Source organism: Anarhichas minor, unplaced genomic scaffold, assembly GCF_050575085.1.
Source record: "Anarhichas minor isolate MPS153535 unplaced genomic scaffold, ASM5057508v1 ptg000061l, whole genome shotgun sequence".
NCBI lineage: Eukaryota > Metazoa > Chordata > Actinopteri > Perciformes > Anarhichadidae > Anarhichas > Anarhichas minor.
This window is the reverse complement of record NW_027466507.1, coordinates 105,838-132,970: the sequence shown is the minus strand read 5'-3', so window position 1 is coordinate 132,970 and position 27,133 is coordinate 105,838. Positions and strand designations below refer to the sequence as shown.

Here is a 27,133-nt window from a genome sequence, read left to right as displayed (position 1 = left end):
GCTGAAACATATGAGAACATTGTTATTGATAACAGTTGAAACACATGAGAACATTGTTATTGATAACAGCTGAAACACATGAGAACATTGTTATTGATAACAGGTGAAACATATACGAACATTGTTATTGATAACAGCTGAAACATATAAGAACATTGTTATTGATAACAGCTGAAACATATGAGAACATTGTTATTGATAACAGCTGAAACACATGAGAACATTGTTATTGATAACAGCTGAAACACACGAGAACATTGTTATTGATAACAGGTGAAACATATAAGAACATTGTTATTGATAACAGCTGAAACATATAAGAACATTGTTATTGATAACAGCTGAAACATATAAGAACATTGTTATTGATAACAGTTGAAACACATGAGAACATTGTTATTGATAACAGCTGAAACACATGAGAACATTGTTATTGATAACAGCTGAAACACATAAGAACATTGTTATTGATAACAGCTGAAACACATAAGAACATTGTTATTGATAACAGGTGAAACATATACAAACATTGTTATTTATAACAGCTGAAACATATAAGAACATTGTTATTGATAACGGCTGAAACACATGAGAACATTGTTATTGATAACAGCTGAAACACATGAGAACATTGTTATTGATAACAGGTGAAACATATACGAACATTGTTATTGATAACAGCTGAAACATATAAGAACATTGTTATTGATAACAGCTGAAACATATGAGAACATTGTTATTGATAACAGTTGAAACACATGAGAACATTGTTATTGATAACAGCTGAAACACATGAGAACATTGTTATTGATAACAGGTGAAACATATACGAACATTGTTATTGATAACAGCTGAAACATATACGAACATTGTTATTGATAACAGCTGAAACATATAAGAACATTGTTATTGATAACAGCTGAAACATATAAGAACATAGTTATTGATAACAGCTGAAACATATGAGAACATTGTTATTGATAACAGTTGAAACACATGAGAACATTGTTATTGATAACAGCTGAAACACATGAGAACATTGTTATTGATAACAGCTGAAACACATGAGAACATTTTTATTGATAACAGGTGAAACATATACAAACATTGTTATTGATAACAGCTGAAACATATAAGAACATTGTTATTGATAACAGCTGAAACACATGAGAACATTGGTATTGATAACAGGTGAAACATATAAGAACATTGTTATTGATAACAGCTGAAACATATACGAACATTGTTATTAATAACAGCTGAAACATATAAGAACATTGTTATTGATAACAGCTGAAACATATGAGAACATTGTTATTGATAACAGTTGAAACACATGAGAACATTGTTATTGATAACAGCTGAAACACATGAGAACATTGTTATTGATAACAGCTAAAACACATGAGAACATTGTTATTGATAACAGCTGAAACATATAAGAACATTGTTATTGATAACAGCTGAAACATATAAGAACATTGTTATTGATAACAGCTGAAACATATAAGAACATTGTTATTGATAACAGTTGAAACACATGAGAACATTGTTATTGATAACAACTGAAACACATGGGAACATTGTTATTGATAACAGCTGAAACATATAAGAACATTGTTATTGATAACAGCTGAAACACATGAGAACATTGTTATTGATAACAGCTGAAACATATACGAACATTGTTATTGATAACAGCTGAAACATATAAGAACATTGTTATTGATAACAGCTGAAACATATAAGAACATAGTTATTGATAACAGCTGAAACATATGAGAACATTGTTATTGATAACAGTTGAAACACATGAGAACATTGTTATTGATAACAGCTGAAACACATGAGAACATTGTTATTGATAACAGCTGAAACACATGAGAACATTTTTATTGATAACAGGTGAAACATATACAAATATTGTTATTGATAACAGCTGAAACATATAAGAACATTGTTATTGATAACAGCTGAAACACATGAGAACATTGGTATTGATAACAGGTGAAACACATGAGAACATTGTTATTGATAACAGCTGAAACACATGAGAACATTGTTATTGATAACAGCTGAAACATATACGAACATTGTTATTGATAACAGCTGAAACATATAAGAACATTGTTATTGATAACAGCTGAAACATATAAGAACATAGTTATTGATAACAGCTGAAACATATGAGAACATTGTTATTGATAACAGTTGAAACACATGAGAACATTGTTATTGATAACAGCTGAAACACATGAGAACATTGTTATTGATAACAGCTGAAACACATGAGAACATTTTTATTGATAACATGTGAAACATATACAAACATTGTTATTGATAACAGCTGAAACATATAAGAACATTGTTATTGATAACAGCTGAAACATATAAGAACATTGTTATTGATAACAGCTGAAACATATAAGAACATTGTTATTGATAACAGTTGAAACACATGAGAACATTGTTATTGATAACAGCTGAAACACATGAGAACATTGTTATTGATAACAGCTGAAACACATAAGAACATTGTTATTGATAACAGCTGAAACACATAAGAACATTGTTATTGATAACAGGTGAAACATATACAAACATTGTTATTTATAACAGCTGAAACATATAAGAACATTGTTATTGATAACGGCTGAAACACATGAGAACATTGTTATTGATAACAGCTGAAACACATGAGAACATTGTTATTGATAACAGGTGAAACATATACGAACATTGTTATTGATAACAGCTGAAACATATAAGAACATTGTTATTGATAACAGCTGAAACATATGAGAACATTGTTATTGATAACAGTTGAAACACATGAGAACATTGTTATTGATAACAGCTGAAACACATGAGAACATTGTTATTGATAACAGGTGAAACATATACGAACATTGTTATTGATAACAGCTGAAACATATACGAACATTGTTATTGATAACAGCTGAAACATATAAGAACATTGTTATTGATAACAGCTGAAACATATAAGAACATAGTTATTGATAACAGCTGAAACATATGAGAACATTGTTATTGATAACAGTTGAAACACATGAGAACATTGTTATTGATAACAGCTGAAACACATGAGAACATTGTTATTGATAACAGCTGAAACACATGAGAACATTTTTATTGATAACAGGTGAAACATATACAAACATTGTTATTGATAACAGCTGAAACATATAAGAACATTGTTATTGATAACAGCTGAAACACATGAGAACATTGGTATTGATAACAGGTGAAACATATAAGAACATTGTTATTGATAACAGCTGAAACATATACGAACATTGTTATTAATAACAGCTGAAACATATAAGAACATTGTTATTGATAACAGCTGAAACATATGAGAACATTGTTATTGATAACAGTTGAAACACATGAGAACATTGTTATTGATAACAGCTGAAACACATGAGAACATTGTTATTGATAACAGCTAAAACACATGAGAACATTGTTATTGATAACAGCTGAAACATATAAGAACATTGTTATTGATAACAGCTGAAACATATAAGAACATTGTTATTGATAACAGCTGAAACATATAAGAACATTGTTATTGATAACAGTTGAAACACATGAGAACATTGTTATTGATAACAACTGAAACACATGGGAACATTGTTATTGATAACAGCTGAAACATATAAGAACATTGTTATTGATAACAGCTGAAACACATGAGAACATTGTTATTGATAACAGCTGAAACATATACGAACATTGTTATTGATAACAGCTGAAACATATAAGAACATTGTTATTGATAACAGCTGAAACATATAAGAACATAGTTATTGATAACAGCTGAAACATATGAGAACATTGTTATTGATAACAGTTGAAACACATGAGAACATTGTTATTGATAACAGCTGAAACACATGAGAACATTGTTATTGATAACAGCTGAAACACATGAGAACATTTTTATTGATAACAGGTGAAACATATACAAATATTGTTATTGATAACAGCTGAAACATATAAGAACATTGTTATTGATAACAGCTGAAACACATGAGAACATTGGTATTGATAACAGGTGAAACACATGAGAACATTGTTATTGATAACAGCTGAAACACATGAGAACATTGTTATTGATAACAGCTGAAACATATACGAACATTGTTATTGATAACAGCTGAAACATATAAGAACATTGTTATTGATAACAGCTGAAACATATAAGAACATAGTTATTGATAACAGCTGAAACATATGAGAACATTGTTATTGATAACAGTTGAAACACATGAGAACATTGTTATTGATAACAGCTGAAACACATGAGAACATTGTTATTGATAACAGCTGAAACACATGAGAACATTTTTATTGATAACATGTGAAACATATACAAACATTGTTATTGATAACAGCTGAAACATATAAGAACATTGTTATTGATAACAGCTGAAACACATGAGAACATTGGTATTGATAAAAGGTGAAACATAAAAGAACATTGTTATTGATAACAGCTGAAACATATACGAACATTGTTATTGATAACAGCTGAAACATATAAGAACATTGTTATTGATAACAGCTGAAACATATGAGAACATTGTTATTGATAACAGTTGAAACACATGAGAACATTGTTATTGATAACAGCTGAAACACATGAGAACATTGTTATTGATAACAGCTAAAACACATGAGAACATTGTTATTGATAACAGGTGAAACATATACGAACATTGTTATTGATAACAGCTGAAACATATAAGAACATTGTTATTGATAACAGCTGAAACATATAAGAACATTGTTATTGATAACAGCTGAAACATATAAGAACATTGTTATTGATAACAGTTGAAACACATGAGAACATTGTTATTGATAACAACTGAAACACATGAGAACATTGTTATTGATAACAGCTGAAACATATAAGAACATTGTTATTGATAACAGCTGAAACACATGAGAACATTGTTATTGATAACAGTTGAAACACATGAGAACATTGTTATTGATAACAGCTGAAACACATGAGAACATTGTTATTGATAACAGCTGAAACACATGAGAACATTTTTATTGATAACAGGTGAAACATATACAAACATTGTTATTGATAACAGCTGAAACATATAAGAACATTGTTATTGATAACAGCTGAAACACATGAGAACATTGGTATTGATAACAGGTGAAACATATAAGAACATTGTTATTGATAACAGCTGAAACATATACAAACATTGTTATTGATAACAGCTGAAACATATAAGAACATTGTTATTGATAACAGCTGAAACATATGAGAACATTGTTATTGATAACAGTTGAAACACATGAGAACATTGTTATTGATAACAGCTGAAACACATGAGAACATCGTTATTGATAACAGCTAAAACACATGAGAACATTGTTATTGATAACAGGTGAAACATATACGAACATTGTTATTGATAACAGCTGAAACATATAAGAACATTGTTATTGATAACAGCTGAAACATATAAGAACATTGTTATTGATAACAGCTGAAACATATAAGAACATTGTTATTGATAACAGTTGAAACACATGAGAACATTGTTATTGATAACAACTGAAACACATGAGAACATTGTTATTGATAACAGCTGAAACATATAAGAACATTGTTATTGATAACAGCTGAAACACATGAGAACATTGTTATTGATAACAGCTGAAACACATGAGAACATTGTTATTGATAACAGCTGAAACATATGAGAACATTGTTATTGATAACAGCTGAAACACATGAGAACATTGTTATTGATTACAGCTGAAACACATGAGAACATTGTTATTGATTACAGCTGAAACACATGATAACATTGTTATTGATAACAGGTGAAACATTTACGAACATTGTTATTGATAACAGTTGAAACACATGGGAACAGTGTTATTGATAACAGCTGAAACACATGAGAACATTGTTATTGATAACAGTTGAAACACATGAGAACATTGTTAATGATAACAGCTGAAACACATGAGAACATTGTTATTGATAACAGCTGAAACATATAAGAACATTGTTATTGATAACAGCTGAAACATATAAGAACATTGTTATTGATAACAGCTGAAACATATAAGAACATTGTTATTGATAACAGTTGAAACACATGAGAACATTGTTATTGATAACAACTGAAACACATGGGAACATTGTTATTGATAACAGCTGAAACATATAAGAACATTGTTATTGATAACAGCTGAAATACATGAGAACATTGTTATTGATAACAGCTGAAACATATACGAACATTGTTATTGATAACAGCTGAAACATATAAGAACATTGTTATTGATAACAGCTGAAACATATAAGAACATAGTTATTGATAACAGCTGAAACATATGAGAACATTGTTATTGATAACAGTTGAAACACATGAGAACATTGTTATTGATAACAGCTGAAACACATGAGAACATTGTTATTGATAACAGCTGAAACACATGAGAACATTTTTATTGATAACAGGTGAAACATATACAAACATTGTTATTGATAACAGCTGAAACATATAAGAACATTGTTATTGATAACAGCTGAAACACATGAGAACATTGGTATTGATAACAGGTGAAACACATGAGAACATTGTTATTGATAACAGCTGAAACACATGAGAACATTGTTATTGATAACAGCTGAAACACACGAGAACATTGTTATTGATAACAGGTGAAACATATAAGAACATTGTTATTGATAACAGCTGAAACATATAAGACCATTGTTATTGATAACAGCTGAAACATATCAGAACATTGTTATTGATAACAGTTGAAACACATGAGAACATTGTTATTGATAACAGTTGAAACACATGAGAACATTGTTATTGATAACAGCTGAAACACATGAGAACATTGTTATTGATAACAGCTGAAACACATGAGAACATTTTTATTGATAACAGGTGAAACATATACAAACATTGTTATTGATAACAGCTGAAACATATAAGAACATTGTTATTGATAACAGCTGAAACACATGAGAACATTGGTATTGATAACAGGTGAAACATATAAGAACATTGTTATTGATAACAGCTGAAACATATACAAACATTGTTATTGATAACAGCTGAAACATATAAGAACATTGTTATTGATAACAGCTGAAACATATGAGAACATTGTTATTGATAACAGTTGAAACACATGAGAACATTGTTATTGATAACAGCTGAAACACATGAGAACATCGTTATTGATAACAGCTAAAACACATGAGAACATTGTTATTGATAACAGGTGAAACATATACGAACATTGTTATTGATAACAGCTGAAACATATAAGAACATTGTTATTGATAACAGCTGAAACATATAAGAACATTGTTATTGATAACAGCTGAAACATATAAGAACATTGTTATTGATAACAGTTGAAACACATGAGAACATTGTTATTGATAACAACTGAAACACATGAGAACATTGTTATTGATAACAGCTGAAACATATAAGAACATTGTTATTGATAACAGCTGAAACACATGAGAACATTGTTATTGATAACAGCTGAAACACATGAGAACATTGTTATTGATAACAGCTGAAACATATGAGAACATTGTTATTGATAACAGCTGAAACACATGAGAACATTGTTATTGATTACAGCTGAAACACATGAGAACATTGTTATTGATTACAGCTGAAACACATGATAACATTGTTATTGATAACAGGTGAAACATTTACGAACATTGTTATTGATAACAGTTGAAACACATGGGAACAGTGTTATTGATAACAGCTGAAACACATGAGAACATTGTTATTGATAACAGTTGAAACACATGAGAACATTGTTAATGATAACAGCTGAAACACATGAGAACATTGTTATTGATAACAGCTGAAACATATAAGAACATTGTTATTGATAACAGCTGAAACATATAAGAACATTGTTATTGATAACAGCTGAAACATATAAGAACATTGTTATTGATAACAGTTGAAACACATGAGAACATTGTTATTGATAACAACTGAAACACATGGGAACATTGTTATTGATAACAGCTGAAACATATAAGAACATTGTTATTGATAACAGCTGAAATACATGAGAACATTGTTATTGATAACAGCTGAAACATATACGAACATTGTTATTGATAACAGCTGAAACATATAAGAACATTGTTATTGATAACAGCTGAAACATATAAGAACATAGTTATTGATAACAGCTGAAACATATGAGAACATTGTTATTGATAACAGTTGAAACACATGAGAACATTGTTATTGATAACAGCTGAAACACATGAGAACATTGTTATTGATAACAGCTGAAACACATGAGAACATTTTTATTGATAACAGGTGAAACATATACAAACATTGTTATTGATAACAGCTGAAACATATAAGAACATTGTTATTGATAACAGCTGAAACACATGAGAACATTGGTATTGATAACAGGTGAAACACATGAGAACATTGTTATTGATAACAGCTGAAACACATGAGAACATTGTTATTGATAACAGCTGAAACACACGAGAACATTGTTATTGATAACAGGTGAAACATATAAGAACATTGTTATTGATAACAGCTGAAACATATAAGACCATTGTTATTGATAACAGCTGAAACATATCAGAACATTGTTATTGATAACAGTTGAAACACATGAGAACATTGTTATTGATAACAGCTGAAACACATGAGAACATTGTTATTGATAACAGCTGAAACACATAAGAACATTGTTATTGATAACAGCTGAAACACATGAGAACATTGTTATTGATAACAGCTGAAACACATGAGAACATTGTTATTGATAACAGCTGAAACACATAAGAACATTGTTATTGATAACAGGTGAAACATATACAAACATTGTTATTCATAACAGCTGAAACATATAAGAACATTGTTATTGATAACGGCTGAAACACATGAGAACATTGTTATTGATAACAGGTGAAACATATACGAACATTGTTATTGATAACAGCTGAAACATATAAGAACATTGTTATTGATAACAGCTGAAACATATGAGAACATTGTTATTGATAACAGTTGAAACACATGAGAACATTGTTATTGATAACAGCTGAAACACATGAGAACATTGTTATTGATAACAGGTGAAACATATACGAACATTGTTATTGATAACAGCTGAAACATATACGAACATTGTTATTGATAACAGCTGAAACATATAAGAACATTGTTATTGATAACAGCTGAAACATATAAGAACATAGTTATTGATAACAGCTGAAACATATGAGAACATTGTTATTGATAACAGTTGAAACACATGAGAACATTGTTATTGATAACAGCTGAAACACATGAGAACATTGTTATTGATAACAGCTGAAACACATGAGAACATTTTTATTGATAACAGGTGAAACATATACAAACATTGTTATTGATAACAGCTGAAACATATAAGAACATTGTTATTGATAACAGCTGAAACACATGAGAACATTGGTATTGATAAAAGGTGAAACATAAAAGAACATTGTTATTGATAACAGCTGAAACATATACGAACATTGTTATTGATAACAGCTGAAACATATAAGAACATTGTTATTGATAACAGCTGAAACATATGAGAACATTGTTATTGATAACAGTTGAAACACATGAGAACATTGTTATTGATAACAGCTGAAACACATGAGAACATTGTTATTGATAACAGCTAAAACACATGAGAACATTGTTATTGATAACAGGTGAAACATATACGAACATTGTTATTGATAACAGCTGAAACATATAAGAACATTGTTATTGATAACAGCTGAAACATATAAGAACATTGTTATTGATAACAGCTGAAACATATAAGAACATTGTTATTGATAACAGTTGAAACACATGAGAACATTGTTATTGATAACAACTGAAACACATGAGAACATTGTTATTGATAACAGCTGAAACATATAAGAACATTGTTATTGATAACAGCTGAAACACATGAGAACATTGTTATTGATAACAGTTGAAACACATGAGAACATTGTTATTGATAACAGCTGAAACACATGAGAACATTGTTATTGATAACAGCTGAAACACATGAGAACATTTTTATTGATAACAGGTGAAACATATACAAACATTGTTATTGATAACAGCTGAAACATATAAGAACATTGTTATTGATAACAGCTGAAACACATGAGAACATTGTTATTGATAACAGCTGAAACATATAAGAACATTGTTATTGATAACAGCTGAAACACATGAGAACATTGTTATTGATAACAGCTGAAACACATGAGAACATTGGTATTGATAAAAGGTGAAACATAAAAGAACATTGTTATTGATAACAGCTGAAACATATACGAACATTGTTATTGATAACAGCTGAAACATATAAGAACATTGTTATTGATAACAGCTGAAACATATGAGAACATTGTTATTGATAACAGTTGAAACACATGAGAACATTGTTATTGATAACAGCTGAAACACATGAGAACATTGTTATTGATAACAGCTGAAACACATAAGAACATTGTTATTGATAACAGCTGAAACACATGAGAACATTGTTATTGATAACAGCTGAAACACATGAGAACATTGTTATTGATAACAGCTGAAACACATAAGAACATTGTTATTGATAACAGGTGAAACATATACAAACATTGTTATTCATAACAGCTGAAACATATAAGAACATTGTTATTGATAACGGCTGAAACACATGAGAACATTGTTATTGATAACAGGTGAAACATATACGAACATTGTTATTGATAACAGCTGAAACATATAAGAACATTGTTATTGATAACAGCTGAAACATATGAGAACATTGTTATTGATAACAGTTGAAACACATGAGAACATTGTTATTGATAACAGCTGAAACACATGAGAACATTGTTATTGATAACAGGTGAAACATATACGAACATTGTTATTGATAACAGCTGAAACATATACGAACATTGTTATTGATAACAGCTGAAACATATAAGAACATTGTTATTGATAACAGCTGAAACATATAAGAACATAGTTATTGATAACAGCTGAAACATATGAGAACATTGTTATTGATAACAGTTGAAACACATGAGAACATTGTTATTGATAACAGCTGAAACACATGAGAACATTGTTATTGATAACAGCTGAAACACATGAGAACATTTTTATTGATAACAGGTGAAACATATACAAACATTGTTATTGATAACAGCTGAAACATATAAGAACATTGTTATTGATAACAGCTGAAACACATGAGAACATTGGTATTGATAAAAGGTGAAACATAAAAGAACATTGTTATTGATAACAGCTGAAACATATACGAACATTGTTATTGATAACAGCTGAAACATATAAGAACATTGTTATTGATAACAGCTGAAACATATGAGAACATTGTTATTGATAACAGTTGAAACACATGAGAACATTGTTATTGATAACAGCTGAAACACATGAGAACATTGTTATTGATAACAGCTAAAACACATGAGAACATTGTTATTGATAACAGGTGAAACATATACGAACATTGTTATTGATAACAGCTGAAACATATAAGAACATTGTTATTGATAACAGCTGAAACATATAAGAACATTGTTATTGATAACAGCTGAAACATATAAGAACATTGTTATTGATAACAGTTGAAACACATGAGAACATTGTTATTGATAACAACTGAAACACATGAGAACATTGTTATTGATAACAGCTGAAACATATAAGAACATTGTTATTGATAACAGCTGAAACACATGAGAACATTGTTATTGATAACAGTTGAAACACATGAGAACATTGTTATTGATAACAGCTGAAACACATGAGAACATTGTTATTGATAACAGCTGAAACACATGAGAACATTTTTATTGATAACAGGTGAAACATATACAAACATTGTTATTGATAACAGCTGAAACATATAAGAACATTGTTATTGATAACAGCTGAAACACATGAGAACATTGTTATTGATAACAGCTGAAACATATAAGAACATTGTTATTGATAACAGCTGAAACACATGAGAACATTGTTATTGATAACAGCTGAAACACATGAGAACATTGGTATTGATAAAAGGTGAAACATAAAAGAACATTGTTATTGATAACAGCTGAAACATATACGAACATTGTTATTGATAACAGCTGAAACATATAAGAACATTGTTATTGATAACAGCTGAAACATATGAGAACATTGTTATTGATAACAGTTGAAACACATGAGAACATTGTTATTGATAACAGCTGAAACACATGAGAACATTGTTATTGATAACAGCTAAAACACATGAGAACATTGTTATTGATAACAGGTGAAACATATACGAACATTGTTATTGATAACAGCTGAAACATATAAGAACATTGTTATTGATAACAGCTGAAACATATAAGAACATTGTTATTGATAACAGCTGAAACATATAAGAACATTGTTATTGATAACAGTTGAAACACATGAGAACATTGTTATTGATAACAACTGAAACACATGAGAACATTGTTATTGATAACAGCTGAAACATATAAGAACATTGTTATTGATAACAGCTGAAACACATGAGAACATTGTTATTGATAACAGTTGAAACACATGAGAACATTGTTATTGATAACAGCTGAAACACATGAGAACATTGTTATTGATAACAGCTGAAACACATGAGAACATTTTTATTGATAACAGGTGAAACATATACAAACATTGTTATTGATAACAGCTGAAACATATAAGAACATTGTTATTGATAACAGCTGAAACACATGAGAACATTGGTATTGATAACAGGTGAAACATATAAGAACATTGTTATTGATAACAGCTGAAACATATACAAACATTGTTATTGATAACAGCTGAAACATATAAGAACATTGTTATTGATAACAGCTGAAACATATGAGAACATTGTTATTGATAACAGTTGAAACACATGAGAACATTGTTATTGATAACAGCTGAAACACATGAGAACATCGTTATTGATAACAGCTAAAACACATGAGAACATTGTTATTGATAACAGGTGAAACATATACGAACATTGTTATTGATAACAGCTGAAACATATAAGAACATTGTTATTGATAACAGCTGAAACATATAAGAACATTGTTATTGATAACAGCTGAAACATATAAGAACATTGTTATTGATAACAGTTGAAACACATGAGAACATTGTTATTGATAACAACTGAAACACATGAGAACATTGTTATTGATAACAGCTGAAACATATAAGAACATTGTTATTGATAACAGCTGAAACACATGAGAACATTGTTATTGATAACAGCTGAAACACATGAGAACATTGTTATTGATAACAGCTGAAACATATGAGAACATTGTTATTGATAACAGCTGAAACACATGAGAACATTGTTATTGATTACAGCTGAAACACATGAGAACATTGGTATTGATAACAGGTGAAACACATGAGAACATTGTTATTGATAACAGCTGAAACACACGAGAACATTGTTATTGATAACAGGTGAAACATATAAGAACATTGTTATTGATAACAGCTGAAACATATAAGACCATTGTTATTGATAACAGCTGAAACATATCAGAACATTGTTATTGATAACAGTTGAAACACATGAGAACATTGTTATTGATAACAGCTGAAACACATGAGAACATTGTTATTGATAACAGCTGAAACACATAAGAACATTGTTATTGATAACAGCTGAAACACATGAGAACATTGTTATTGATAACAGCTGAAACACATGAGAACATTGTTATTGATAACAGCTGAAACACATAAGAACATTGTTATTGATAACAGGTGAAACATATACAAACATTGTTATTCATAACAGCTGAAACATATAAGAACATTGTTATTGATAACGGCTGAAACACATGAGAACATTGTTATTGATAACAGGTGAAACATATACGAACATTGTTATTGATAACAGCTGAAACATATAAGAACATTGTTATTGATAACAGCTGAAACATATGAGAACATTGTTATTGATAACAGTTGAAACACATGAGAACATTGTTATTGATAACAGCTGAAACACATGAGAACATTGTTATTGATAACAGGTGAAACATATACGAACATTGTTATTGATAACAGCTGAAACATATACGAACATTGTTATTGATAACAGCTGAAACATATAAGAACATTGTTATTGATAACAGCTGAAACATATAAGAACATAGTTATTGATAACAGCTGAAACATATGAGAACATTGTTATTGATAACAGCTGAAACATATACGAACATTGTTATTGATAACAGCTGAAACATATAAGAACATTGTTATTGATAACAGCTGAAACATATGAGAACATTGTTATTGATAACAGTTGAAACACATGAGAACATTGTTATTGATAACAGCTGAAACACATGAGAACATTGTTATTGATAACAGCTAAAACACATGAGAACATTGTTATTGATAACAGGTGAAACATATACGAACATTGTTATTGATAACAGCTGAAACATATAAGAACATTGTTATTGATAACAGCTGAAACATATAAGAACATTGTTATTGATAACAGCTGAAACATATAAGAACATTGTTATTGATAACAGTTGAAACACATGAGAACATTGTTATTGATAACAACTGAAACACATGAGAACATTGTTATTGATAACAGCTGAAACATATAAGAACATTGTTATTGATAACAGCTGAAACACATGAGAACATTGTTATTGATAACAGTTGAAACACATGAGAACATTGTTATTGATAACAGCTGAAACACATGAGAACATTGTTATTGATAACAGCTGAAACACATGAGAACATTTTTATTGATAACAGGTGAAACATATACAAACATTGTTATTGATAACAGCTGAAACATATAAGAACATTGTTATTGATAACAGCTGAAACACATGAGAACATTGGTATTGATAACAGGTGAAACATATAAGAACATTGTTATTGATAACAGCTGAAACATATACAAACATTGTTATTGATAACAGCTGAAACATATAAGAACATTGTTATTGATAACAGCTGAAACATATGAGAACATTGTTATTGATAACAGTTGAAACACATGAGAACATTGTTATTGATAACAGCTGAAACACATGAGAACATCGTTATTGATAACAGCTAAAACACATGAGAACATTGTTATTGATAACAGGTGAAACATATACGAACATTGTTATTGATAACAGCTGAAACATATAAGAACATTGTTATTGATAACAGCTGAAACATATAAGAACATTGTTATTGATAACAGCTGAAACATATAAGAACATTGTTATTGATAACAGTTGAAACACATGAGAACATTGTTATTGATAACAACTGAAACACATGAGAACATTGTTATTGATAACAGCTGAAACATATAAGAACATTGTTATTGATAACAGCTGAAACACATGAGAACATTGTTATTGATAACAGCTGAAACACATGAGAACATTGTTATTGATAACAGCTGAAACATATGAGAACATTGTTATTGATAACAGCTGAAACACATGAGAACATTGTTATTGATTACAGCTGAAACACATGAGAACATTGTTATTGATTACAGCTGAAACACATGATAACATTGTTATTGATAACAGGTGAAACATTTACGAACATTGTTATTGATAACAGTTGAAACACATGGGAACAGTGTTATTGATAACAGCTGAAACACATGAGAACATTGTTATTGATAACAGTTGAAACACATGAGAACATTGTTAATGATAACAGCTGAAACACATGAGAACATTGTTATTGATAACAGCTGAAACATATAAGAACATTGTTATTGATAACAGCTGAAACATATAAGAACATTGTTATTGATAACAGCTGAAACATATAAGAACATTGTTATTGATAACAGTTGAAACACATGAGAACATTGTTATTGATAACAACTGAAACACATGGGAACATTGTTATTGATAACAGCTGAAACATATAAGAACATTGTTATTGATAACAGCTGAAATACATGAGAACATTGTTATTGATAACAGCTGAAACATATACGAACATTGTTATTGATAACAGCTGAAACATATAAGAACATTGTTATTGATAACAGCTGAAACATATAAGAACATAGTTATTGATAACAGCTGAAACATATGAGAACATTGTTATTGATAACAGTTGAAACACATGAGAACATTGTTATTGATAACAGCTGAAACACATGAGAACATTGTTATTGATAACAGCTGAAACACATGAGAACATTTTTATTGATAACAGGTGAAACATATACAAACATTGTTATTGATAACAGCTGAAACATATAAGAACATTGTTATTGATAACAGCTGAAACACATGAGAACATTGGTATTGATAACAGGTGAAACACATGAGAACATTGTTATTGATAACAGCTGAAACACATGAGAACATTGTTATTGATAACAGCTGAAACACACGAGAACATTGTTATTGATAACAGGTGAAACATATAAGAACATTGTTATTGATAACAGCTGAAACATATAAGACCATTGTTATTGATAACAGCTGAAACATATCAGAACATTGTTATTGATAACAGTTGAAACACATGAGAACATTGTTATTGATAACAGCTGAAACACATGAGAACATTGTTATTGATAACAGCTGAAACACATAAGAACATTGTTATTGATAACAGCTGAAACACATGAGAACATTGTTATTGATAACAGCTGAAACACATGAGAACATTGTTATTGATAACAGCTGAAACACATAAGAACATTGTTATTGATAACAGGTGAAACATATACAAACATTGTTATTCATAACAGCTGAAACATATAAGAACATTGTTATTGATAACAGCTGAAACACATGAGAACATTGTTATTGATAACAGGTGAAACATATACGAACATTGTTATTGATAACAGCTGAAACATATAAGAACATTGTTATTGATAACAGCTGAAACATATGAGAACATTGTTATTGATAACAGTTGAAACACATGAGAACATTGTTATTGATAACAGCTGAAACACATGAGAACATTGTTATTGATAACAGGTGAAACATATACGAACATTGTTATTGATAACAGCTGAAACATATACGAACATTGTTATTGATAACAGCTGAAACATATAAGAACATTGTTATTGATAACAGCTGAAACATATAAGAACATAGTTATTGATAACAGCTGAAACATATGAGAACATTGTTATTGATAACAGTTGAAACACATGAGAACATTGTTATTGATAACAGCTGAAACACATGAGAACATTGTTATTGATAACAGCTGAAACACATGAGAACATTTTTATTGATAACAGGTGAAACATATACAAACATTGTTATTGATAACAGCTGAAACATATAAGAACATTGTTATTGATAACAGCTGAAACACATGAGAACATTGGTATTGATAAAAGGTGAAACATAAAAGAACATTGTTATTGATAACAGCTGAAACATATACGAACATTGTTATTGATAACAGCTGAAACATATAAGAACATTGTTATTGATAACAGCTGAAACATATGAGAACATTGTTATTGATAACAGTTGAAACACATGAGAACATTGTTATTGATAACAGCTGAAACACATGAGAACATTGTTATTGATAACAGCTAAAACACATGAGAACATTGTTATTGATAACAGGTGAAACATATACGAACATTGTTATTGATAACAGCTGAAACATATAAGAACATTGTTATTGATAACAGCTGAAACATATAAGAACATTGTTATTGATAACAGCTGAAACATATAAGAACATTGTTATTGATAACAGTTGAAACACATGAGAACATTGTTATTGATAACAACTGAAACACATGAGAACATTGTTATTGATAACAGCTGAAACATATAAGAACATTGTTATTGATAACAGCTGAAACACATGAGAACATTGTTATTGATAACAGTTGAAACACATGAGAACATTGTTATTGATAACAGCTGAAACACATGAGAACATTGTTATTGATAACAGCTGAAACACATGAGAACATTTTTATTGATAACAGGTGAAACATATACAAACATTGTTATTGATAACAGCTGAAACATATAAGAACATTGTTATTGATAACAGCTGAAACACATGAGAACATTGGTATTGATAACAGGTGAAACATATAAGAACATTGTTATTGATAACAGCTGAAACATATACGAACATTGTTATTGATAACAGCTGAAACATATAAGAACATTGTTATTGATAACAGCTGAAACATATGAGAACATTGTTATTGATAACAGTTGAAACACATGAGAACATTGTTATTGATAACAGCTGAAACACATGAGAACATTGTTATTGATAACAGCTAAAACACATGAGAACATTGTTAGTGATAACAGGTGAAACATATACGAACATTGTTATTGATAACAGCTGAAACATATAAGAACATTGTTATTGATAACAGCTGAAACATATAAGAACATTGTTATTGATAACAGCTGAAACATATAAGAACATTGTTATTGATAACAGTTGAAACACATGAGAACATTGTTATTGATAACAACTGAAACACATGAGAACATTGTTATTGATAACAGCTGAAACATATAAGAACATTGTTATTGATAACAGCTGAAACACATGAGAACATTGTTATTGATAACAGCTGAAACACATGAGAACATTGTTATTGATAACAGCTGAAACATATGAGAACATTGTTATTGATAACAGCTGAAACACATGAGAACATTGTTATTGATTACAGCTGAAACACATGAGAACATTGTTATTGATTACAGCTGAAACACATGATAACATTGTTATTGATAACAGGTGAAACATTTACGAACATTGTTATTGATAACAGTTGAAACACATGGGAACAGTGTTATTGATAACAGCTGAAACACATGAGAACATTGTCATTGATAACAGTTGAAACACATGAGAACATTGTTAATGATAACAGCTGAAACACATGAGAACATTGTTATTGATAACAGCTGAAACACATGAGAACATTGTTATTGATAACAGCTGAAACAAATGAGAACATTGTTATTGATAACAGTTGAAAGACATGAGAACATTGTTATTGATAACAGCTGAAACACATTAGAACATTGTTATTGATAACAGCTGAAACACATACGAACATTGTTATTGATAACAGCTGAAACATATAAGAACATTGTTATTGATAACAGCTGAAACACATGAGAACATTGTTATTGATAACAGCTGAAACACATACGAACATTGTTATTGATAACAGCTGAAACATATAAGAACATTGTTATTGATAACAGCTGAAACACATGAGAACATTGTTATTGATTACAGCTGAAACACATGATAACATTGGTATTGATAACAGGTGAAACATATACGAACATTGTTATTGATAACAGCTGAAACATATAAGAACATTGTTATTGATAACAGTTGAAACACATGAGAACATTGTTATTGATAACAGTTGAAACACATGAGAACATTGTTATTGATAACAGGTGAAACATATAAGAACATTGTTATTGATAACAGGTGAAACATATGAGAACATTGTTATTGATAACAGTTGAAACACATGAGAACATTGTTATTGATAACAGCTGAAACACATGAGAACATTGTTATTGATAACAGCTGAAACACATGAGAACATTGTTATTGATAACAGTTGAAACACATGAGAACATTGTTATTGATAACAGCTGAAACACATGAGAACATTGTTATTGACAACAGCTGAAACACATGAGAACATTGTTATTGATAACAGCTGAAACACATGAGAACATTGTTATTGATAACAGCTGAAACACATACGAACATTGTTATTGATAACAGCTGAAACATATAAGAACATTGTTATTGATAACAGCTGAAACACATGAGAACATTGTTATTGATTACAGCTGAAACACATGAGAACATTGTTATTGATTATAGCTGAAACACATGAGAACATTGTTATTGATAACAGCTGAAACATATAAGAATATTGTTATTGATAACAGCTGAAACATATGAGAACATTGTTATTGATTACAGCTGAAACACATGATAACATTGTTATTGATAACAGGTGAAACATATACGAACATTGTTATTGATAACAGCTGAAACATATAAGAACATTGTTATTGATAACAGCTGAAACACATGAGAACATTGTTATTGATAACAGCTGAAACACATAAGAACATTGTTATTGATAACAGCTGAAACACATAAGAACATTGTTATTGATAACAGCTGAAACATATAAGAACATTGTTATTGATAACAGGTGAAACACATGAGAACATTGTTATTGATAACAGCTGAAACATATCAGAACATTGTTATTGATAACAGCTGAAACATATAAGAACATTGTTATTGATAACAGCTGAAACACATAAGAACATTGTTATTGGTAACAGGTGAAACACATGAGAACATTGTTATTGATAACAGCTGAAACATATGAGAACATTGTTATTGATAACAGCTGAAACACATGAGAACATTGTTATTGATTACAGCTGAAACACATGAGAACATTGTTATTGATTACAGCTGAAACACATGATAACATTGTTATTGATAACAGGTGAAACATATACGAACATTGTTATTGATAACAGCTGAAACATATGAGAACATTGTTATTGATAACAGTTGAAACACATGAGAACATTGTTATTGATAACAGCTGAAACATATAAGAACATTGTTATTGATAACAGCTGAAACATATAAGAACATTGTTATTGATAACAGCTGAAACATATGAGAACATTGTTATTGATAACAGTTGAAACACATGGGAACAGTGTTATTGATAACAGCTGAAACACATGAACATTGTTATTGATAACAGTTGAAACACATGAGAACATTGTTAATGATAACAGCTGAAACACATGAGAACATTGTTATTGATAACAGCTGAAACACATGAGAACATTGTTATTGATAACAGCTGAAACAAATGAGAACATTGTTATTGATAACAGTTGAAAGACATGAGAACATTGTTATTGATAACAGCTGAAACACATTAGAACATTGTTATTGATAACAGCTGAAACACATACGAACATTGTTATTGATAACAGCTGAAACATATAAGAACATTGTTATTGATAACAGCTGAAACACATGAGAACATTGTTATTGATAACAGCTGAAACACATAAGAACATTGTTATTGATAACAGCTGAAACATATAAGAACATTGTTATTGATAACAGCTGAAACACATGAGAACATTGTTATTGATTACAGCTGAAACACATGATAACATTGTTATTGATAACAGGTGAAACATATACGAACATTGTTATTGATAACAGCTGAAACATATAAGAACATTGTTATTGATAACAGCTGAAACACATGAGAACATTGTTATTGATAACAGTTGAAACACATGAGAACATTGTTATTGATAACAGCTGAAACACATGAGAACATTGTTATTGACAACAGCTGAAACACATGAGAACATTGTTATTGATAACAGCTGAAACACATGAGAACATTGTTATTGATAACAGCTGAAACACATACGAACATTGTTATTGATAACAGCTGAAACATATAAGAACATTGTTATTGATAACAGCTGAAACACATGAGAACATTGTTATTGATTACAGCTGAAACACATGAGAACATTGTTATTGATTACAGCTGAAACACATGAGAACATTGTTATTGATAACAGCTGAAACATATAAGAATATTGTTATTGATAACAGCTGAAACATATGAGAACATTGTTATTGATTACAGCTGAAACACATGATAACATTGTTATTGATAACAGGTGAAACATATACGAACATTGTTATTGATAACAGCTGAAACATATAAGAACATTGTTATTGATAACAGCTGAAACATATGAGAACATTGTTATTGATAACAGCTGAAACACATGAGAACATTGTTGTTGATAACAGTTGAAACACATGAGAACATTGTTAATGATAACAGCTGAAACACATGAGAACATTGTTATTGACAACAGCTGAAACACATGAGAACATTGTTATTGATAACAGCTGAAACACATAAGAACATTGTTATTGATAACAGGTGAAACACATGAGAACATTGTTATTGATAACAGCTGAAACATATCAGAACATTGTTATTGATAACAGCTGAAACATATAAGAACATTGTTATTGATAACAGCTGAAACAAATGAGAACATTGTTATTGATAACAGTTGAAAGACATGAGAACATTGTTATTGATAACAGCTGAAACACATTAGAACATTGTTATTGATAACAGCTGAAACACATACGAACATTGTTATTGATAACAGCTGAAACATATAAGAACATTGTTATTGATAACAGCTGAAACACATGAGAACATTGTTATTGATAACAGCTGAAACACATACGAACATTGTTATTGATAACAGCTGAAACATATAAGAACATTGTTATTGATAACAGCTGAAACACATACGAACATTGTTATTGATAACAGCTGAAACACATGAGAACATTGTTATTGATAACAGCTGAAACACATACGAACATTGTTATTGATAACAGCTGAAACACATGAGAACATTGTTATTGATTACAGCTGAAACACATGATAACATTGTTATTGATAACAGGTGAAACATATACGAACATTGTTATTGATAACAGCTGAAACATATAAGAACATTGTTATTGATAACAGCTGAAACACATGAGAACATTGTTATTGATAACAGTTGAAACACATGAGAACATTGTTATTGACAACAGCTGAAACACATGAGAACATTGTTATTGATAACAGCTGAAACACATGAGAACATTGTTATTGATAACAGCTGAAACACATACGAACATTGTTATTGATAACAGCTGAAACATATAAGAACATTGTTATTGATAACAGCTGAAACACATGAGAACATTGTTATTGATTACAGCTGAAACACATGAGAACATTGTTATTGATTACAGCTGAAACACATGAGAACATTGTTATTGATAACAGCTGAAACATATAAGAATATTGTTATTGATAACAGCTGAAACATATGAGAACATTGTTATTGATTACAGCTGAAACACATGATAACATTGTTATTGATAACAGGTGAAACATATACGAACATTGTTATTGATAACAGCTGAAACATATAAGAACATTGTTATTGATAACAGCTGAAACATATGAGAACATTGTTATTGATAACAGCTGAAACACATGAGAACATTGTTGTTGATAACAGTTGAAACACATGAGAACATTGTTAATGATAACAGCTGAAACACATGAGAACATTGTTATTGACAACAGCTGAAACACATGAGAACATTGTTATTGATAACAGCTGAAACACATAAGAACATTGTTATTGATAACAGGTGAAACACATGAGAACATTGTTATTGATAACAGCTGAAACATATCAGAACATTGTTATTGATAACAGCTGAAACATATAAGAACATTGTTATTGATAACAGCTGAAACACATAAGAACATTGTTATTGGTAACAGGTGAAACATATAAGAACATTGTTATTGATAACAGTTGAAACATATAAGAACATTGTTATTGATAACAGCTCAAACATTATTTTGACACTCAGCATTAACCAGCTTCCTTTTATATGAGGCGGCTCAGTGATGCGTTCAGGGTCCTCCAACCTGAATCTGACCCAGCGACTCTTTAAGGGTCTCCAGCTCAGTTTGACCCACTTTTTACAGTGATTAATGTTGTGTGTCATCGAGAGACGAAGCGCCGCAGGATCCCCGGGAGACACACAATGGCTGTGGCTCACCGTTGCCATGGTGAAGGTAGTGGTAACAGGAAGCAGCCCATAATCGCAGTTTTTTTTATTCTTCTTCTTCTCCAGCGAATGAAAATAGTTCATTTGTTACTCATTGTGTAAACTGTTGGTGTGAAGGGTTAGAGAGGAGTGGGTTTTTATCATGCTGCTTCATTTCTCCCATCATCGATCTATTGATCTATCTATTGTTCTATCTATTGATCTATTTATTGATCTATTTATTGATCTATCTATTGATATATCTATTGTTCTATTTATTGATCTATTTATTGATCTATCTATTGATCTATCTATTGATCTATCTATTGATCTATCTATTGTTCTATTTATTGATCTATCTATTGATCTATCTATTGATCTATCTATTCATCTATCTATTCATCTATTTATTGATCTATATATTGATCTATTTATTGATCTATTTATTGATCTATTTATTGATCTATTTATTGATCTATCTATTCATCTATTTATTGATCTATATATTGATCTATTTATTGATCTATTTATTGATCTATCTATTCATCTATTTATTGATCTATCTATTGATCTATTTATTGATCTATCTATTCATCTATCTATTGATCTATCTGTTGATCTATTCATCTATCTATCTATTCATCTATCTATTCATCTATTTATTGATCAATCTATTCATCTATTTATTGATCTATCTATTGATCTATTTATTGATCTATCTATTCATCTATCTATTGATCTATCTGTTGATCTATTTATTGATCTATCTATTCATCTATCTATTCATCTATCTATTGATATATCTATTCATCTATCTATTCATCTATTTATTCATCAACACCTGCTATAGTAGTAACTTTTAATAATATTTTATTGCCTTTTGAATGTTTTCCTTTGCAGAAAATAATAAAATAAGTAAAATAAGAAAAATTGAATTTTGTCCCCTTCAATCTAAAGTAGAGGCTCATTTATTACAAACATTATTAAAACCCAGAAAAGTTTCATTTAAATTCTAGTGTTGATCCAAACATTTACTAAAATCTTTCGGAGAAAAGTATTTAAAGTTATGTACAAGTGGACATGTGGAGAGTTTCTTTACTGTGTTTTAGTACTTTATTCTATTGCATCTCTTTACTGTACTTTACTGTGTTTCTTTACTTCTTTACTGTACTTTACTGTGTTTCTTTACTGTACTTTACTATGTTTCTTTACTTCTTTACTGTACTTTACTGTTTCTTTACTTATTTACTTTACTTTACTGTTTCTTTACTGTATTTACGGTGTTTCTTTACTGTACTTTACTGTGTTTCTTCACTGTACTTTACTGTGTTTCTTTACTCTACTTTACTGTGTTTCTCTACTGTACTTTACTGTGTTTCTTTACTGTACTTTACTGTGTTTCTTTACTACACTACTAGTGTTTTAGCCTAAATTGCAGCGTTTCAGTGCCAATGAGCTGATGATATCAACTAAAATCATCTTTTGAGGGAAGATATTCTCCAATAATCAGATAAATATTTGAGCCTTTTAACTTAATATCTTTGAATATTTGGATCTAGAAGCGTGTGAAAAATAAGATGTCTCTTTCTTTCATATTTCAATATGTCAGATACATATTTATGCAGGTGACATATATATATACATGAATAATATTTAAGATCCTTTGTGTTTCAGGGCGAGACTCCCAAACATCGCGCTGAGAAGGCCGACGACCAGGAACTGACTGAATATCTGGAGAACCGGCAACATTACCAGATGATCCAGAGGGAGGACCACGAGACGGCGGTCTGAAGTCCTCACGTCTGTCTTCAGGTCCAGAGGGAGGACCACGAGACGGCGGTCTAAAGTCCTCACGTCTGTCTTCAGGTCCAGAGGGAGGACCACGAGACGGCGGTCTGAAGTCCTCACGTCTGTCTTCAGGTCCTTCACTTTCAGCTTTTCTCCTCTCAAACCTCTAAAGAGTCAAAAGAGAAAAGAGGACACCGGAGACACATTGACATGGACTATTATTATTATTATTATGATTATTATTATTACTCATTCGTCCCCTTTAAGAGAGCAGAGATGATGTTTCTCTTTCTGGTAAAGTCGAGTTTAGCTTCAGTCCTCTGGACACTAAAGTGAATTCAAAGTTGTCTCTCGAGGCCACAAAGACTCACAGATCTGCTTCAAACTGCGTTTATGAACGTATGAATGTGTCTTTATGGAGGAGAGTATTCATGTGATGAACGAGACGCTCTCATTGTGGATGTTTCTGTTTACTGTTTGTTCACACATTTGGATATTTAACTCTTTATGATTTATGGAATTTAGCTCTTTATGATTTATTTGTAGAGATTAAAGAATAACAGGTTGTGCTTTGAGTTCAAACTCGACTGCTTCAGACTGAATTTAGATATTTCAGTCGACATGTGAGATCTGTTTGTTTGTCTGTTACATAACTGTAAAACAAGATGGCCGCCAGCAGGAAGCTTTAGTGTGATGTGTGTGTAGCTGATAGACTCGTCAGTGTTCAGCCAAAGCAGTGTGTTTTAGTAATAAGTGACATTAATAGTCAGAATGACGTCATCTGTGTGATATCGGAGTAATAACTGTTTCTTTGGTTCATCATTTCTGATGACCTGCAATAAAAAGCATGTCGCTAAGTTTTCTGAGAGGAAAATGAAATTATTCCATTTAGAGTTAAACAATCATCAGAATATGTAAAATATGTCAAATCAATCATCATCGTCATCATCATCATCATCGTCATTGTCATCATCGTTGTTATTCCTTCACATCAACTTCATCACATCAGACGGATCCACGAGGAAACACACGATAACACGTGTTCACATGTTAACACGTGTTCACATGTTAACACGTGTTCACATGTTTTAAAATCATTTTGTTTAAACACTTCAAGAAAAAAAAACATCCTGAAGAACCTCAAGGAGAACCAGAAGGAGGACCAGGAGGACCAGAAGGAGGACCAGAAAGAGGACCAGAAAGAGGACCAGAAAGAGGACCAGAAGGTCCTCCTCTGCACACACACACTCTTCATGTTAATGGTGTGAGCTTGTTTTGTTCCTCAGTGTTTGGATTAAAGCGTGTGTGTGTGTGTGTGCAGCAGAGACAGAAGTCTTCCTCTCTTCAGTCGACCGGCTGCTCCTCTGAGCTCAGCAAGTGAGTTTTGATCTTTTACACTTTTCACTGAATCTGAGTTAATTTATTAACATATATATATATAAATATATACATATATATATATATATATGTATATATTT

General features: G+C 30.1%; 1 protein-coding gene across 3 annotated transcripts in view; it reads left to right on the top strand.

The window, feature by feature from the left end:
• The window catches only part of dgkzb (diacylglycerol kinase, zeta b), a 76,426-nt gene extending 49,914 nt beyond the window's left edge, over positions 1-26,512 (top strand). For all 3 annotated transcript variants that reach the window (XM_076077555.1, XM_076077556.1, XM_076077557.1), the window contains one exon: positions 25,542-26,512. In XM_076077555.1, coding sequence (XP_075933670.1) covers positions 25,542-25,658 — 117 coding nt within the window. In that variant the 3' untranslated portion in view covers positions 25,659-26,512. The remainder of the gene's footprint in view (positions 1-25,541) is intronic.
• Positions 26,513-27,133: the final 621 nt, after the last annotated feature.